Source organism: Myxocyprinus asiaticus, chromosome 8 (genome assembly GCF_019703515.2).
Source record: "Myxocyprinus asiaticus isolate MX2 ecotype Aquarium Trade chromosome 8, UBuf_Myxa_2, whole genome shotgun sequence".
Taxonomy (NCBI): Eukaryota; Metazoa; Chordata; class Actinopteri; order Cypriniformes; family Catostomidae; genus Myxocyprinus; species Myxocyprinus asiaticus.
In genome coordinates this window covers 14728900-14748591 of record NC_059351.1, presented here as the reverse complement: position 1 = coordinate 14748591, position 19692 = coordinate 14728900, and the positions used below count along the sequence as shown (strand labels likewise).

Sequence of the window (19692 nt, the reverse complement as noted above, 5' to 3'; positions counted from 1 at the left end):
GTGTGTATTGTAGATGCAATGGCATCATCAGTGGAGTAGTTGTTGCAGTAAGCAAACTGCAATGGGTCAAGTGAGGGAGGCAGCACAGAGCAGATGTAATCTCTGATTAGTCTCTCAAAGCATTTGCTGATGATAGGGGTCAGAGCAACAGGACGCCAGTCATTTAAGCAAGTTATTTTTTTGATTGCTTTGGAACATGCCCAATGGTGGACGTTTTAAAACATGTGGGGACTACAGACAAGGAGAGGGAAAGGTTGAAAATGTCCGTAAAAACACCAGTCAGTTGGTTCGCGCACGCTCTGATGACGTGGCCCGGAATGCCGTCTGGACCCATGGCTTTGCGGATATTCACCCGTCAGAAGGATCGGGTTACATCCGCTACAGAGACTGAGAGTGAACTAACCTCTGTAGCTTCGGCCGCGAGAGCTCTCTCCGCGAGGGCGGTGTTATTTCCCTCAAAACGAGCATAAAATGTATTTCGCTTATCCGGGAGAGAGGCAGAGTTTTTATACCCTTTAAAGTCCGTGATGATATTAATTCCCTGCCACATGCTTCTAGAGTTGGTGGTGTTAAACTGTCCTTTAGTTTTGTTCCTGTACTGATGTTTTGCTGATCTGATCTTGGAGGGCATAACTGGCTTGTTTATGCTCCTCCGCATTCCCGGAATTAAAAGCAGAGGTCCGCGCATCAAGTGCCGTGCGAACATCGCTATTAATCCAAGGTTTCTGGTTCGGATAGATCCATATTGTTCTGGTCGGAACGACGTCATCTACGCACTTTCTGATGAAACACGTTAAGCTATCAGCGTAAAGCTCGATGTCGTCATCAGAGGCAGACCGGAACATCTCCCAGTCTGCGTGATCAAAACAGTCTTGTAGCATAGAGTCTGATTGGTCCCACCAACACTGGATCGTTCTTAGGGTGGGTGCTTCCTGTTTCAGTTTCTGCCTGTAAGCAGGCAGAAGCAGAATGGAAGAGTGGTCCGATTTGCCAAATGGTGGGCGGGGGAGGGATTTGTAGCCATCCCGGAAGGGAGAGTAGCAATGGTCCAAAACCCAGTCCCCTCGTGTGTTAAAACTAATATGTTGGTGGTATTTTGGTGCGACTGATTTGAAACTGGCTTTATTAAAGTCCCTGGTCACAATGAACGCGGCCTCAGGGTGCACGGTTTCCTGCTTGCTTATAATCCCGTACAGTTCCTTGAGTGCCCAGTCTGTGTCGGCTTGTGGCGGGATGTACACAGCAGTGATAATGACCGCTGTGAATTCCCTCGGTAGCCAGAATTGTCGACACAGAAGCATGAGAAATTCCAGATCAGGAGAGCAGAAAGATTTGATAGAATGTACGTTCCTCTGATCACACCAGGATTTGTTGATCATAAAACATGCACCACCACCTCTGCTTTTACCTGAGAGGTCTTTTGCTCTGTCCGCTCGGTGCACGGAGAACCCCACGGGTTCAATGGCTGGTTTCTGTTAGGCAGATAATGCAGCAGTTCCTCGTCTCTCGTTGGAAAGAGATCCGCGCTTTCAGCTCGCAGAGCTTGTTATCCAGAGACTGAACATTTGCCAGTAGAATAGTGGGTAGCGGGGGTCGATTTGCGCGGCGTCTTACTCTGATAAGAACGCCGGCTCTGTTTCCCCTTTTCCTCCTGCATTTCCGCGGCCTGGCTGCCCAGACAAAGGGCTCCACTGGCGTGTTTGTAAACAGCGGGTCGGCATTGAGGAATTTGAAGTCCTGAACCAATGTCCAAAATTGTTTGTCTGTCGTAGACAATAAGGCAGACAACATCCAGTACAAAAAACATAAGAATTGTAAACAAAACAAACAAAACGCTACAGTGTTGTGTTGGAGCTCGCAATGCAGCAGCCATACTCGGCGCCATCTTGAGAAAAGAAGATCAATGGCACCTCATGTCTCAGGCCGGGGAAGAGAGGCAACACGTGCAGAATTCGAAAGGGCTTAAATGAAGGGTCAACTGAAAGATCAGTGCTATCTATGCCACAGAGCGCTTCCGCTGTACACAGCTCTGTTGTTTTGTCGTGCTGCGTTGTTTTGTCATGCTGCGGTGAGATGGGGCAACCATTGTCCATCGTGGTATGGGTGGAACAAATCTGGAGTCCAGGGTCCAGACCCGGACTGCGGTCTGCTAATTGCTGGTGTAGATAAAAAAAATATATATAAAAATAACCGGCTCATAAGAGTCATTCGTTTGTGAATCGGACTACAGTGGTCACGCTGTATGTTTCATGTTGTAGATTAAAAAGAAGCGACTCTTTAGATTAATTAGTTTGGGAATCGGACTACACTCGTCGTGCTGTAGATTTAAAAGAAGCAGCTTATAAGAGCCATTAGTTCAGAAATTGAATGACCTGGATCACGTTGTATGTTTCACACTCTAGATTCAAAAGAACCAGCCCATAAGAGCCATTTTCTCTGTATTTGGACTACACTAGTCGTGCTGTATGTTTCATGCTGCGTTAGAAGAATGCATGTTTGAGAACCGTTAATGAAACCAAAAGCCATGAAAATCATCCAGTTTGGAACCGGTTATTAATAAGGACCCTGTTGCTGACTATAAGCAGAAACATCAGCATTATTCCAGGAAATCTAAGAGTAATTCAGGGTTAAGTGGCATGCTCAAGAGTACAATAATAGTGCTAAGAAGCTCTTGATGTTCTAGGCAATCACACCCATATAGTTAAGCTTGTGCCAGAGCAGCTTTTCCATCTCTGCTGTACCATATTTAAGTGTTTAAGAAGCAAAGAAGGTTGAACTTTTAAATACAGAACAGGTCTGAACTTGCTTAGCTACTGAAAGAAAACATATCAGCGACATCATGGATGAAAAGTGCATCCTATCATAACAAGCCACAAATGTGTGCATGTTTATAATGGTGATATTGTCAAGAGTTATTTGACATTTATCGGAGGGAGCAGTTCCAAGCTGTTTAACCCTGAAGTCTTGTTGCTATTCAACTGCTGACAGATTACGGAGGAAATGTCCTGGAATGCTCCTCTGGAAAAGGGGCAGGTTTAGACCGAATACAATAGACTGTTTACACATGAAGGGGAGATCCTTTTGCCTCCGTGTTGGTGGCTAAAACTCGAACGTTCCACCACCTCCTCCTCCATATATCCAACATTGCATTCCTGTGGCTGGAATGTCAATGTCTGCTATAGTTAGATTTATCTTTTGTGTGTGTGTTTGTTCCCTCCCTTACCTCTACTCTTGTATTTATGTTTACCTGGTCTGTCATGTCCGACAAGGTATTCAAAAGTGTGGAGAGTAAATACATGTGTGCCAAATGGATTGATCGGAAGAGAGAGTTTGCATGAAACAGACTCGCAGATCACAGATCGCACCAGTTGCCATTGAGTTGTCAACCTCATAAATAATTTATTTAACAATGCATATTTAATAGTCAGGTTAATAATGAATGCAAGAGATCCCCTGTGATTTAAAGGTCTTTAACTTCAGGTTTTGTTTTGTATGTATTTACTGTATCTGATTGTTGTTGTTTCTTTAGTGCTGTCAAATCAAGTAAGTTTTATTTGTATTGCACTTTTCACAATACATATTGCATTTATATGGGCAATATTTATATCTGCAGTTTTAGCCCTTTTAGCAATGTTTGGGTGAATCTCACGAAGAAAGAAATTCACATTATTTTCATGACAATAAAGCATATATTTTTTTTATGTGATTAAATTATGAATGAAATAAAACAATAATATTTATTTTATTTTAACAATAAACAGAAAAATATAACATAAAAATGTGCACACAGCACGTGGATTAAATGATCCAGTATTTAGTGCAGGCTATGCAGGTAGTCAATGGGGCTTTAGAAGAATGGCAGAGCAAAGCATGGGCACACTGTGTCATCAAAAGATGTGATATTCGGACTAGAAAATGAATCAGAATCAGCTTTATTGCCAGGTATGCGTACACATACAAAGAATTTGTCTTGGTGACAGGAGCTTCCAGTGCACAACAATACAATACAGCACAAGACAGAGATAATAATAAAAAATAATAAATAAAAATAAAATAAAAATAAAGTATATATAGAATACACAATAAAACGATATATTATATATATATATATATATATATATATATATATACACACACACATACATACAAACATACACATACGCAGTCCAAATTTAAATACAAATCTGTTATATACAGTGCAAGAGGTAGGATGTGTTAGATAAATATAAATAGACTAAGCTGTGTATTACACATTAATTATTGCTCAATGGGGCAGTTTTAACTGTTCATGAGATGGATAGCCTGAAGGAAAAAACTGTTCCTGTGCTTGGCGGTTCTGGTGCTCAGAGCTCTGAAGCATCGACCAGTTCAAAAAGGTAGTGGGCAGGGTGCGTGGAGTCCAGAGTTATTTTTCCAGCCTTTATCCTCATTCTGGAAGTGTACAGTTCTTGAAGGGATGGCAGGGGGCAACCAATAATCCTCTCAGCAGTCTGAACTGTCCTTTGTAGTCTTCTGTTATACGATTTCATAGCTGAACCAAACCAGACAGTTATTGAAGTGCAGAGGACAATGGTCAATTTAGTGTAAAGAAATCAACCTCAGACAATTTAGATGAGCATGTTTGTCACGAATCATCTGATAATAGCAATAACAGAAAAATAAAACTTTCTTTGTGTACACTTGGTTATTTGTATAGCCTTTGCTCTGTGTGGAAAATACATATGTGTTGACTTCTATGTGGTTGCGGGAATGGAGCGGAAGCGGTCGTAAAGTAAATCACTGCAGGCAGAGAGCGGGTGAACATGGAACAGGAGCCTTCAGGTACGTAATAGAAACTTGCAAGAGCGGGATGGAAAAAACAGTCCCTCTTTGACCTCTATTCTTTGCTTACCGACATTTGAAACACTGCCTCCATTGGCCAAAGCGGTAAGTATTGAGCATTTGGGGACATGTGAGCTCCATTTTCTGGGTGAAATGTCCACGGAGGCGCGTCAAAAGTGAGTTGTGAAGCAAGTTGTTTTTAGCTCTATAGGCTGTAAAACAGTGAAGAGGAATGCATGTTTTATGAACTGTACTCCCAAACGCCCAATCTAAACCTAACCATCAGTAGAGAAAAATGTAATGTGAGAGGGAAATATGCAACCTCCGAATCGTGCTCGTCACTGATTATGCAAACGTGATTACTTCCTGGTTTCAACCCGCTTCTGGTCGCACCAGAAGGGAAGGTAAACACGCTGGAGAAGATGCAAAAATGTCTGAAAGGAGATGCCGCTTGTCAGCGAGTCAGCATAATGTGTCCGATCCTAGGGTACTGGAACTATCGGAAACAACATGCCAAGAACCTGGGTGATCATGTTGTATTTGTAGTGAGCCAGGAGGTCTGTGTGTGACATTTCAATCTTCTATTGGTCACACATCTTCTCGTGATACAAATTCGCAGGTCAGAGTTCACCAAATTTGAATGTTCGGACACATTGGAATGGGAAATTAATTCACATGAGCTTACGTTTCCAGTCTACAGCATTCGGATGCGTATAAATGGAAGTGAATGGGGACTGTGGCTTTAGCTGTCAAATGCATTGTGAGATTAGAGATTTTTATTTGTGCTATCCTTTTAAGCAGACCCAGACAGAATTTGCCTTATTTACAAAAAAAAATAAAAAATGTCTCACTCAATTTTAGTTTCAGTTTTATTTGGCTTTTATATATCTATATATTAGTGTAATCTTTAAAGTTGATCAAATCAACTTCTAGCAGATATATACATTTAAAGTTTATAGTCATTCTCTGAACACTAAACGTGGAACACAAATTGAGCTGTTAGGTAAAAAGACTTTGTCACCATTCACTTTCATTGCATGTTTTTTCCATACAATGAATGGTCAAGTCAAGTCATTTTTATTTGTATAGTGCCTTTCACAACACACATCATTTCAAAGCAGCTTTACAGAAAATCATGCATTAACAGAAAATGACACTGTAATATCTATAGTCTTAGAGTCATCATTGTGTAATTTGATTAAATATGATTGTAAATTGTGTATAAAAATAAATAACTAAATAATACAGTGGTGGCCACAAATATTGGCACCCTTGGTACAGTAAATGAGCAAAGAAGGCTGTGAAAAAAAATCAGCATTATTTATCCTTTTAATCTTTCATTAAAAAAAAATCCAAACTTTAATTGAAGTAAAACAATTGAAAGAGGGGAAATAACTCATTATTAAATTAAAGATCTATATACTGTAGCAAGGGCAAAAGATGACAGATATTTTTTTTTTATTTGTATCTGATGGTGTCACATTAAGCATTATTAGTTCAAAAGACTTAAATTTATATCCTGTCCTCTGAGTAACACCAAAAACTTCATTGTAAATTGCAGCTCCTCCTCGACCCTTCAGACAAGGCTCATGTTTATAACAATAACCTGGGGGAGTAAATTCATTTAAACTAATAAATTTGTCCGGTTTAAGCCAGGTTTCAGTCAATCAGCGCATCCAAACTATGATCTGTAAAAATTTAATTTACAAATAGTGCTTTGGTTGAAAGAGATCTAATGTTTAGTAGCCCTATTTTGATGTTTATTTGAGTTTTTGAGTTTGTTATTTTCAAATTTTTTCTAAATCATTTATTGAGGGGTTTGTGTTTGGTAGTTGGGGAACAGACACAGTCTCTATGTGATATCTAGGTGATACAGTCTTTATGTGTTGTAGTTTATGTGACCTGTGAGACGTCTCAATGCTGCTTGCAGATGTTCGGATTAGACAGTTTGTCTGCATCCTGACCTGGGCCCCATTTAGTCAAATACTATCACTATTAAGACTGAGCCAAATTACTAGAGAGGAGAGTGGCACCTTCCCTGGAGGGATGGAGTCCATCTCTCCTTAGCAATTCAGGTCTACCCCAAAAACTCTTCCAATTGTCTATTAATCCTTTGCTATTCTCCATACACCACTCAGACATCCAGCCATTCAGTGACACTAATCTACTATAAACCTCGTCACCATGACAAGCAGGGAGGGCCAGAGCATATTACAGTGTCTGACATCGTTTTTGCAAGTTCACACACCTCTTTAACATTATCTCTAGTGATCTCCGACTGGCGAATCCGAACATTGTTAGTGCCGACATGAATGACAATTTTAGAAAATCTACGTTAACCAGCGCTTGTAAATTTGATCTGATTTCAGACGCCTGAGCCCCCGAAATGCATTTAACAATAGTGCTGGAGTCTCTACTTCCACATTCCTTACATGTGAATGATGACTTGAACCTCTTATTTTGTGTTCCGCCCTAGAATTAAGTCATACAGGTTTGGACCAATACAAGGGTAATTTTTATTTGTTGGTACACTAGCCCTTTAGTTTAGAAAAACAGTTTTGGACGCACATTCCGATTGTATATAACCTCAGATTGTAAGGTTTATATAGGCTAATACAGTAGTATGCAAATTGGGCAATTAGAAACATGAAGCAATACAAGAGGCAAGGAAAAGATGCTTGGTTTAGGACCACAATGTTAGAAATGTGCCTAGACTCCCCTTTCTGCTGGACAGAGTGGATTGAGAGGGAGGTTAATATGCTCAGTGACCTATATGATAGTGGAGTGTTGAGATCCTTTGAAAATATGGTTCAGCATTTTGGGATTCCCTGGTATCAATTCTTCACGTATTTACAGATGCGCCACCTGCTCTGTACTATTTTTGGAAGTAGCATACACCCCCCTAGAGTGGCAGACACTCTGGGAGTGGTGATTACTGCTTTTGGAAAAGGTCATGAAGCATCAGTGTATTACTCCCTGATAATTCAGAGTCTGGGGGACGGAGCTTCAACTTCTCTCAAGAGATTATGGGAGAAAGATTTAAACTTGGTATTGGAGGAGGGAGTGTGGGCTTGGATTCTAAAAAAACATCAAGTCTACATCTAGAGATGCAAGTGTGTGCCTTATGCAATTTAAGATTTTACATTGATTCTATTGGAGCTCCTATAGATTGTATTGGCTTGGTCTTAAATACACACCCACCTGCTGGCGATGCCAATCAGAAGATGGGGACACGACCCGTGTTTTTTGGTGGTGTGTTAAAATCCAAGAATTTTGGTTGAGGGTTCAGAGATTTATGTGTAACGTATTGGGCATGCAAATTTCATTTTGCCCCATTAATATAGGGGATAAATGCATAAAAAATTGGGTCCTAGCCAGTGTTATGATCAGCAGACAGATTATTCTTAGGGGATGGAAGTCGGCTGGAGTGCCCTCATTTCAAGAGTGGTGCACAGAGATGGGGAGGGTAGTGGCATTCAAGGAAATGTTGAAGGCTAGGCAACTTAGATTCATTAAATAAAAAAATGGGGCAGCTGTTTGGCCTTTTTTGGAGGGCTCTCGGGGAGGGGCAATGGAGAGAGAAGTGTAGTTTTAAATGTGTGTGATTATTTTGTTATATATTTTCTTTTCTTTTTTTGTGTGTGTATACTCAAGTGTGACCACAGGGATATTTGTTGAGGGTCAAGGTGGGGTTGGGGATTGGGAGGGGGAAAAGGAATAAAGGGGGTTAAATATTGATTCCGTGAATGTATGTTTTGCTTTTCTATCAATTTTGTGAATCAATAAAAAGTGTTGAATCAAAAAAAATTCAAACATTCACTGTTGTATTGATGTAAAGGTTAATTACGGACAAATGCTTTTCATTTGATGACTTACTGATAGTTTCATCTTTTTATGCAAATTCATTACATACTGTAGTCTAGAGCAGTGTTTCCCAACCACTGTGCCGCGGAACACTAGTGTTCTGTGAAAGATTGTCAGGTGTGCTGTGGAAAATTATCAAATTCCACAAAATAAATAAATGCATGAAAAAGAATTTCATGCATGGTTTCGCCGTTCTGAAACCATAATCAGTCACTTTTGTGATTGTGAAGAGCAATGATTAATGTGCAAAAGTGAGTGATATTTATACGCGTTAAGGGTCTTTCACATGACGCGTCAGCGCTGCAGAATACATTGAAGTCTATGAAGTGACGCCACTTTACACCAAAGTGTTTTTCACACACACGTTTTTGCTTCACCAATAATGTCTTTGAGAGTACTAAGCAACAAGAAATATTTAAAAACTGTCCAAATTTGTGAAGACATTGAATGTCTCATAATTTCTTTTAATTAAATATTACCTTATCGTTTACGAATATCAGAGACCCCAGTTATTGAACTAATTTAAATTCACCAAGAAAACACTTAGACCTAAACGAGTCCCTTTATTACTTTCTGCTATCAAAGCAACTGCAAGCTTTTTTTCTCTCTTCCAAATACATGTTTTCAAAGTTTATTGTGCACACCTCCCACTTTTTTACGTGTCAAACTCGTAAAATCGCCCCTCTGTGATACTTTCTGCAACTCTTGTCATGTGGAGGGCAATGCGGCGCTTGACACTGGCATTGAACGGAGCATTGACGCTTCCACTCAACTCATGTGAAATACGCTTTACAATGATAAAAGAACATTATTGAAACTCAAAATTATTATTATTTGTCTGTTATTCTGGTCTTTTCTGATAAAAGCCATGCTCAGCAGTTTAAATAGGCTACTGTAGGAAAATGATACTGTAGATCGGCTTTGTGTTTATAATTCTTATACTGAAGTCAGAAGATTTGTAGCCATGCAAGTTTTAATAAAGGAGAAGGTAAGGACATTATTGAAACTCACTATTATTAGACTATTATTGTTGTCTTTTTGGATGAAAAATAATGCTCAGACTGAAGGAAGACTATAGATCTTCTTTGTTCTTTTAGTGCTTAAACACTATAAAGTCTCTTGGTAGATTTCGGTCATTAACGACTCAAAATTATTCAATGACTCACTCATAGCACATAAGACTCTCATTTGTTGCCACCTAGTGACATTTCCAGAAGGGGTCACTGAACTAATTAGTCAAATTTAACAAATTTGTGAAACAGAAGCAAGCCTCACCAAAATACTCTTTATTTTGCAGCTAAATCTGCACAATTGTAAACTTGAATAAACTTGAATCACTAAAATTGCTGGAATTGGTGCTTTTAGCTTATTCTTTAAAAAAGAATTTTTTTATTCTTTTTTTCGTGGACCAGTGATTGTCTTACCTTTTTCGCCCCTCATGAGAAGGCATCCCTGTAATTTGTTGTGTAATTTGTTGTGGCATTGCAAGAACAAATCTACAAATTAGAAAAGAAGCAAATTTGTTGTTTCTTCATTACCCATTTAGCGCTCTTGCCACCTGTGACCTCACACAGCATAGCCTACCTTTGTGATTGTTTTTTTGTTTTTGTTTTTTTGTTTTTTTGCATAGCCGAATTTCAAACATTACAAGTAAACACGCTACTAAGATGGACAGAAAACATGGACAAGTTCTTGAAAAGGAAAAATTTTGACGATATTTAGCCTTTGTGGGATAGTGGTGTTCCGTAGAATTTTTTAATCGTAAAAAGTGTGCCGTGGCAGAAAAAAGGTTGGGAAACACTGGTCTAGAGCAGGGGTCTTCAACCATTTTCAGGCCAAGGACCCCTTGGTGGGTAGAGAGATGGAACCGGGACCCCAGTTACATATTTTATCAAATTGAGTGTTGCATTTTATGCCTATAAAAACGTGGATGGTAGGCTACCATATTATTGTATGTATACTTCATGATGTTTACATTGCAAAGCCATTGAAATAATCATTAAATGCTGCCCTGTTGAAAAGACCAGCTAAAACCAGCATAAGCTGGTTGGCTGGTTTTAGCTGGTCGCCCAGCCTGGTCATAGCTGGTCAGGCTGGTTTTAAAGGGGTTTTGAACCCTTTTTTAGCTAGTCAGGCTTGTCTTAGCTGGTCAGGCTGGTCATGCTGGTCATGCTGATCTTAGCTGACCAGCTAAAAAGTGTTAAAACCCCCTCTGAAACCAACTGACTGACCAGCCTGGCTGGGCTGGGTGACCAGCTAAAACCAGCCAACCAGCTTAAGCTGGTTTTAGCTGGTCTTTTCAGCAGGGATGTACAGCAGGGGTCTGCAACATTTTTGACATGAAGTGACATTTTTAAATTCCCCTGTAGATCCCTGTGCCAAACCTCCTCCAAAAAGAAAGAAAAAGACAGACAGATGCTCCGGTCGGGCGCTCGGAAGAGATCACTGGCTCGTCTCAGGGCGAGTTCGACATCTCGTACGGAGCCCGGTAAGAAGACGAGTTATCGAGCGTTGCATCGGAGAGCGGGCTCGTCCAGTCGGACACAGAGGCTTCGACTGGGCTTCCTCCTTCGAGAGTGGTCGCCCAGTCCCAGGCCGACGCGGAAATGACGGGCATGCTTTCCCGGGCAGCCGCGAGCGTTGGGTTAGAGTGGAACCCTCTGCTCTCCCCTGAACCCTCGCTGCTCGAAGATTGGTTCCTGGGCTCGGGGCGCCGCCCACGGCCACGCCCCTCCCCCATTCCTTTCTTCCCAGAAGTGCATGAGGAGCTGACAAGATCATGGGAGGCACCTTTTACTGCCCGGTCCCGGTCTTTCAGCTCCCCCACTCTCGCTACCCTCGATGGTGGAGCAGCCAGGGGGTATTCGATGATTCCCCCAGGTGGATAAGGCGCTCGCAGTGCACCTGTGTCCGCAGAGCGCTGCCACCTGGCGTGGGCGCCCGAAACTCCCGTCCAGGGTCTTTAGGTTTATGTCTTCCCTGATGGCTAGAGCCTACGGTGCCGCTGGACAAGCCGCCTCCGCCCTGCACGCCGTGGCTCTCCTGCAAGTACACCAAGCCAAGGTGCTAAAAGAACTGCACGAAGGTAGTTCTGACCCGGGATTGATGCAGGAACTGCGCTCGGCGACCGACCTCGCTCTCCGGGCGACGAAGGTCACGGCGCGGTCTCTCGGGCAGGCGATGTCCACCCTGGTGGTCCAGGAGCGCCACCTTTGGCTCAACTTGGTTGAGATATGCGAGGCTGACAAGGCATGGTTCCTTGACACCCCCATCTCGCAGGTTGGCCTATTCAGTGACACCGTCGAGGACTTTGCCCAGCAGTTCTCGGCGATGAAGCAGCAGATGGAGGCCATACAGCACATCCTGCCCCGGTGTGGCTCAAGACCCCGCACCTTGTCTGCTTGTTGCCAAGGGCGTCCTCCTGCAACTACAACACTGGCTCTGCCGCAGCCCGCCCCCGTCTCACGGCCGGCCGCCAAGAACCCGAGAAAGGCTTCGAAGCACCCCTGAGACGGGCGACCCAGGGGCAAGGAGACCCGCATCTCCGGAGCTGGATAGCAGACCACTCCATCCCACGGTGGAGGGCCGGGAGGAGAATCTTTTGTTTCGTTTTCATTTAATTTCGCCACATGTCCAAGAGGCTGCGGTACCCAAAAATTCAACAAAAGAGCGGTTTTCTTGTTCTCTGGGTCACATGTTCGGTGTGCACGGCCGTCATCACGACCACCATCGACCACGACCTCCTCCCCCTTCTTCGGCCAATCTTATGGTGGGCAGCAGGAGCCAGGTAAGCGCTTCGATGTCCCTGGACTCAGCACGGCCACGGGGCTCGAATCCCCTCGACGTGGCACCTCTAGCTGTGCTCCTCCGCGAGGCCCCACCCGCCGGTACGTCCGATGTGATCATTCCCTTGGTCCCCCTCGCCCGGTGTTTGGATGCGTGGCTCGCGCTTTCCAACCCGTCACGGTGGCTGACCCGGACCGTCCGACTCGGCTACGCGATTCAGTTTGCCAGGTGCCCGCCCAGGTTCAGCAGCGTCCGCTTCACCTCGGTGAAGGGCGAGAACGCCGCTACCTTGTGTGTGGAGATCGCTACCCTTCTGCGCAAGGGCACAATAGAGCCTGTCCCTCCAGCCGAGATGAAGAAAGGGTCTCTACAGCCCTTACTTCATCCTAACGAAGAAAGGCGGTGGGTTGCGACCAATCCTGGACCTGTGAGTACTGAACCGGGCTTTGCACAGACTCCCATTCAAGATGCTGACACAAAAATGCAGGACGCGTACTTTTACGTCTCGGTCTTACCTCGACACAGACCCTTCCTGCGGTTTGCCTTCGAAGGCCAGGCGTACCAGTACAAGGTCCTCCCCTTCGGCCTGTCCCTGTCCCCTCGCGTCTTCACGAAGGTCACAGAGGCTGCCCTTTCCCCGCTAAGGGAAGTGGGCATCCGCATCCTCAACTATCTGGCTAATCCTAGCTCACTCTCGAGAGTTGCTGTGCGCACACAGGCCAAGGACTTCTTTCTCAGGGAAGGAGCTTCTTTCTCAGGGACGGGGTACCATCTGGCACCCACGACCAGACCTCTGGAATCTCCATGTCTGGCCCCTGGACGGGATGCGGAAGACCTACCACCCGCTGTGGTAGACACAGTCACTCAGGCTAGGGCTCCCTCTACGAGGTGCCTGTATGCCTTGAAGTGGCGTCTGTTCGCTAAGAGGTGTTCTTCCCGAGGCGTCTGTCCCCCTCCACCCTGAAGGTGTATGTAGCCGCTATTTCGGCGCATCACGATGCAGTAGATGGTAAGTATTTGGGGAAGCACAACTTGATCATCAGGTTCCTGAGAGGCGCTAGGAGGTTGAATCCCTCCAGACCGCGCCTCGTCCCCTCATGGGACCTCTCCGTAGTCCTTCGGGGTCTACGGGGAGCTCCCTTGGAGTCAGCTGAGCTTAAGGCACTTTTGAAGACTGTCCTCCTGACTGTGCTCACTTCCATCAAAATGGTAGGGGACCTGCAGGCATTCTCTGTCAACGAATCGTGCCTGGAGTTCGGTCTGGGTTACTCCCACGTGATCATGAGACCCCGATCGGGCTATGTGCCCAAGGTTCCCATGACTCCTTTTAGGGATCAGGTGGTGAACCTGCAAGCGCTGCCCCAGGAGGAGGCAGACCCAGCCTTGGCGTTGCTGTGTCCAGTGCGAGCTTTACGCATCTTGATGCATTTTGGATCGCATGCAGAGCCTTTGAAGCTCAGAGCAGCTCTTTGTTTGCTTTGGTGGACAGCGGAAAGGAAGCGCTGTCTCCAAACAGTGGATCGCCCACTGGGTCATCATCGCCATCACAATGGCATATCAGGCTCAGGACATGCCACCCCCTGCTGGGTTACTCCACCAGGAGTGTGGTGGCCTCCTGGGCCCTGGCCAGTGGTGCCTCTTAGGCAGACATCTGCAGAGCAGCGGGCTGGGCAACACCCAACACCTTTGTGAGGTTCTACAATCTCCGGGTTGAGCCGGTCTCGTCCCATGTATTGGCAGGTAAGAGCAGGTAAGTTCCGGGACAACTGGCCGGGTGTACCGCTTGCGCATAGCACCTTTCCCCTCCCTTGAGGGAAGACGTGTGCTCTTGACTCCCAGTCGTATTCACAGACTGTGATCCCTGGATGACTTTGCTCCTTAGCCCTCTGGCAGCTGAGTTTGCAGAGAAACTCGCTGACCGGCCCATTACGTGCGCTAATGAGCCCCTGTACTGAGGTAGGTGCTCCACTTGTGCCTGGTTCCCCGTAGGCGACCCCATGTGATAGCTTCCGCAAAATCGTTTCCCTGATGGCAAACTGCGTCTTCCTTGGGCAGAGGCCCCTCTGCCCCCGGTCGCCATGCTCTCTTTGAGTAGGACCTACCATGGGACCTCTCCACATAACATACTTCCAACAAGACTCGGTAAGACCATGTGACATATTCCACTCAAAATACCCCCCCCCCCTTTTTGGGCGGGGTGTGGTCTCTGCGGAGAAAAGAGAGGGAAAAGAGGCCTCGGCTGGGCTAGCCTGTCCCTATAGTTGGGCAATCACAACGTCGAGTGAGTGACAGATAGGGAACATCCTGGTTACTTTCGTAACCTCCATTCCCTGATGGAGGAAACGAAACGTTGTGTCCCTCTTGCCACAACACTGAACTACCCGCTGAAATGGCCGGGACCTGGTCTTGATTCCTCAGCACAAAACCTGAATGAGTGGTTGCATACCGGCTCCTTTTATACCCATATGTCAGGGGGAGTGGCATGCAAATTCCACTCGCCATTTCTCATTGGCCTTAGTGACCCCTAGTGTCACTACATTGACACAATGTCTCGTTCCCTCCATCAGGGAATGGAGGTTATGAAAGTAACCAGGACGTTATCTGCTCAACTGCACAGTGTGACCAACGCAAAGCAGATGTGTTTACTTACTCAACCCTCCACTGCAGCGATGCTGAACCTGACGTGTCGCACTTTGAGCGGCTCGTGATGAGCAGTGGTCGTGTGAAGGATTTGTCCGGGCTGCGCGCTTCTGCTGACTAGCGCTGTTTAGTCACACTTTAAGATTTGGCATGCAGCTGCAAAGGACTTCAACATGTCGATAATTCATGCTCCTTTCTCTCACTGTCGCTCGCATGTGAGTGAGTGATTATTACAAATGCCACCAAAGGTGGATCAAACAATAATTTGCGGACCCTATGTGGTACCACCGCGGACCCCCTGGGGGTCACAGACCCCCTGTTGAAGACCCTTGGTCTAGAGGGTTAAAGGTTGTGATGATCTAAACCATGACCATTGTTGTCACCTATGTCATACTATCTTAAACAACCCTGATTCAAATCATCAACCAACATGTACAGCATAAATTGCCTGTATCTTCATGGATTTTCCAACTCAAGAATATCAGTTTTGTACATGGGTTTCTTCAACTTTGGGGACTTTTAGCAGTGTGGACTTCTAGAAAGTAAAGTCTTGCTAAAAAAAAATTTCACACTCTCTAGTTCTTTTCAAATTTGTCAACAAACAATGTCCAACAGTGTATATACATGCATCCCAAGAGATTTGTCTTTTTTTATTTTTTTTTATTATTTATTTTTTAGGAAAATCATTAAAATTCCCACAATTATCATTTACACCACATCTCAAATTGCTAACATTGTATGTATCCTAAATACGCACAATTAAATAATATTTTCACACTTTTTGCGTAATTTGGCAAAATTACTTTTTTTTTTTACTTTTTTTTTTTTTTGTCTCCAAACATCACTTGTCTCATATTTTATCAGAAGCATGCTTTTCACTGACACTTTTGTTAACTTGCTTAATAAGTTAAGTAACAAAAAAAAAATTAAAGGCAAAATTGTGTAGTGTGGCAGAAATGACGCCAGAACTGTGGGACAGTTGTAATTTTTTTTTTAAATGTATAGAAATTATTTTTACAAAATAAATACTGAATTGTTTTATGTTTAAAGATGCTGGCCCTTTACCAAGAAATATCTTGACTTTTCTTAGTCATCTTTAATACAGTTGTGTGGAGGCGGGGGTGTGTTTGAGCACCCTGCTGTGGAGAGTGAATCGGGGAGATGACTGGTGAATGATTTCACCTGTGCTTAACACCTGTCTTGTGTTTCAGTTTTAAGGAGAGGAGACAGCGGCAGTGGAGACAAGCTAGGCGTGTGTTGGCTGCTACGTTATTATAATTATTTATTAAAAACATTGAGTTATTTGAGTGTGAGCTGTACTGTTGCGCGTTGAAGCGAACGTGTGTGTATTGAAATAAGAGACATTCCTGTGTTGGAATTGCCGTCTCCCGCTTCCTCATTCCTTGAACCTCAGAATCTTATTACATGTTGCAAGGTGTTTTTTTTTTTTAATGGATGTATAATGTCAGTTCCCCTCAGGTGTTTTGTAGTTCATCACATTAACTATGACATGCTCCATTAACGTTTGACAACCAGAGAGTGTCCAAATACTCTTCATTTTGAAAAGTAACAGTAACTTTGTTCAAATTTGTTTTGTTTTTTCATCTAACACAATCATACGGTACATTTGTAAGTACTTTTTAGAGCCACTGTGCCTTGTACTGCATGTGTTTTGTACCTCATACTTCTCTTTGTCTTTCCCCAGTGTGCTGTTTTGTGGTCCACAAACGCTGCCATGAGTTTGTTGCTTTCTCCTGCCCAGGGGCTGACAAGGGCCCTGCATCAGAAGTAAGTACTGTGAACTTACCAGAAAACAAACAACTATCATAACTAGGGATGTAACGGTTTCAAGGTTTCACAATATACCTTGGTATTAAAACTGACATTTATCATACCGTTGAAATCTTCTCATTGACAGTATTGCAAGAACAGACAGATTTTTTTCAGAACTTTTCTAAAATCCAAATCAGTTTAATTAAGACAGAATCGGCGACGTTCCTACAGCATCATATAAACATGGCGAGATAAAATAAATCTTGAAATTCCTCATGTTACATTCTACTGTCACTTGATTTTGAAGGTGACATGCAGGTGTGCAGCGCATCACGAGCACATCAGAAGTGCAGCAAGAGCACATCCTACAGACATGTTCGATCCTGAACCTTTATTTCAGCTGCCAAAGCTGTTGAAGTATTCTGTCTGGGATTACTTTGGGTATGTTACAGACCCACGAAGCACTATCAATGTTGATGGTTACCCAGTCTGTAAAGATTGTCGCAAAAAGTATCGACTCAGACGGGAAACACTTTAAACTAGTGCCCAACCAATATATCGGTCGACCGAAATTATCGGCCGATATTAGCCTTTCACCGATATATCGGTATCGGCGTATATTTTACTGCTATGAAAACTTTTTTCAGAACATATAATGCAGAAAACAGTGCTTTAGAATTGGTGTCATAGCTTAGTTTGTCCAGCAGAGTGCCTCCATTGTTTACAGAGCTGACTCTGAACTGAAGGTGGCTCTGCAGACAGGGTGGAGTTAAACGGTGCGGATTTGAGCAGTCTCTTCTTGTTAAATTGCTAACTATTTAGTGAAATACGTACTGGAAAGTTAATAAAAAATGACCCCATCAATTTATATAACTAATATAACATTAACCCTGTCCCTGACAACCATGTCACTCATGTTTATCACATCTGTTTGCTGTTAGCCAGCTATAGTTTGTCAGTGCAGTCAATAATGTAGCAGATTGAAAGGTAAACATCAGAGCATCTTTTTGCAGCTCAGCGGACAACGGTGCAGTGGTGGATTATGAGTGTTGATTTCACGCTTCGCTGTTACCTAGTTGGTGAGACACAATGCTGGAAAGTAAATAAAGTCCATCTTTTGCTCTCCGTGGCAACGAGCTTATAGCTAACTAGCTAACCACATAGCTACTTTCATACCATGTCAGCGTGTAAACATGTAATCACCAAACTGTTTTCTTAAGGATTCACAGTTTGGTACCCCCTTCAACCGAACAATTCCAGTCATTGCATTTATAAAATGTAATATTTAAAAGTCTGGTTTTCCAGACATTAAAATAGGATACATAATAAAAGTAGATTTAATAAATAGGATATTTGCCCTGTGTAAATAATAATATATAGGAATTGTATCTAAAATAAATGAGGGGTGATAAATAAATACCAATACAACAGGCTGGAAAAATAGACATTTATTCATTTTAATATCCTATATATATATTTTGAATGTGTTGAAACTTGACACCGGGTGATGCACCCTAGAAACGGCACCGTTAGATCGGTTTCATGCTGAAGAGCTGCTTAAAAGTACGTTTTTTTTTCTCTCGTAAATGTTAACGGGTGTAAATGCCAACACCATCATATATGTCGAAAGGACGGATGCCTGTCAACCAAAACATGAGCTCACTGATGTCATTAAATGAGTCTGCTTTTTTTATTCCATCAGTTACTCCTGGTCAGAGGCTGCCGTATATATTTAGTTTATACGTAGGGTTACATTCTACCTAAGTTGATGGTGCAACGGTCAAATATTTAGTAGAGCGTAAATTGTGACTTAGTGCCCATTTACACCACAACTAGGCTAAGTTGTAATGTACGTATAGCAGGTGCAACCGGCCCCTTTTGTTTATTTAGCTATTTATTTTATTTTTTATTTATTCTTTATTTAAATGGTCAGCCATTGACTGATACTAAACAGTACTGATGTTTATTTAGCTATTTATATTATCTGAATTTATTCTTTATTTTAATGGTCAGTAATTTACTGATGCTAAACATACAGTACTGATGTTTTATTTTATTTATTTTATTCTTTATTTAAGTGGTCAGCAATTGACTTATACTAACAGTACTGATGTTTATTATGCTATTTATAGTATTTTTATTTATTCTTTATTTTCTCAGTGTTCATTTCTAGAATTTGTTGACAATGTATAATAATAATGTCAAATGTTCTTTGATAAAAATATTTAAGAAAGCAGCCTTCTGAGTACTTTGCATAGTCATGTCAGTGCAAAATCGGTGCACAATGCCCATAGAAAAAGGTCTGTTTTCATTCCAGCTAAAAAATTAGCTATATCGGTTACCATATCAGTGAATTTTCCTTCTCTAAAATCTATATCGGTCTCAAAAATCCCATATCGGTCGGGCACTAGGATGTAGAAGGGGGACTCTCAACATGGTCAGATGAAGTAATTACTCTTCAGACCACAGTAACCAAACTTCAAAATCAAGTGGATGAACTTAAAGGAAAATGTGAGGACATGGAAGTCCAAATGCAGAGAGGGAATATTTGCATTGTGGGTGTTCCAGAACAACCAGGAGCAAGTTCGCCCGCTGCAGTTTCCAAATTGATGAGAGAGTCATTACAAATGAACAGAGATGTGAAAATCGATCGTGTGCATCGTAGCCTTGCACTGAGGAAACCGGGCGATAAACCCCGCGCCATCATCGCACTACGATGGTGACAGCATGGAGATTCCCGGACTATACAGCTAGCATTGCCAGGGCGAGAGTGGCTTTTACCGATGTCAGAAAAGCTCTACACGGATG

General features: G+C 43.0%; 1 protein-coding gene across 2 annotated transcripts in view; it reads left to right on the top strand.

Moving 5' to 3' along the window:
- Nucleotides 1-19692, top strand: part of LOC127445425 (protein kinase C beta type-like) — a 77809-nt gene that overhangs the window by 13397 nt on the left and 44720 nt on the right. For both annotated transcript variants that reach the window (XM_051705493.1, XM_051705492.1), the window contains exon 3: nt 16817-16899. In XM_051705493.1, the coding sequence (XP_051561453.1) occupies nt 16817-16899 (83 nt within the window). The remainder of the gene's footprint in view (nt 1-16816; nt 16900-19692) is intronic.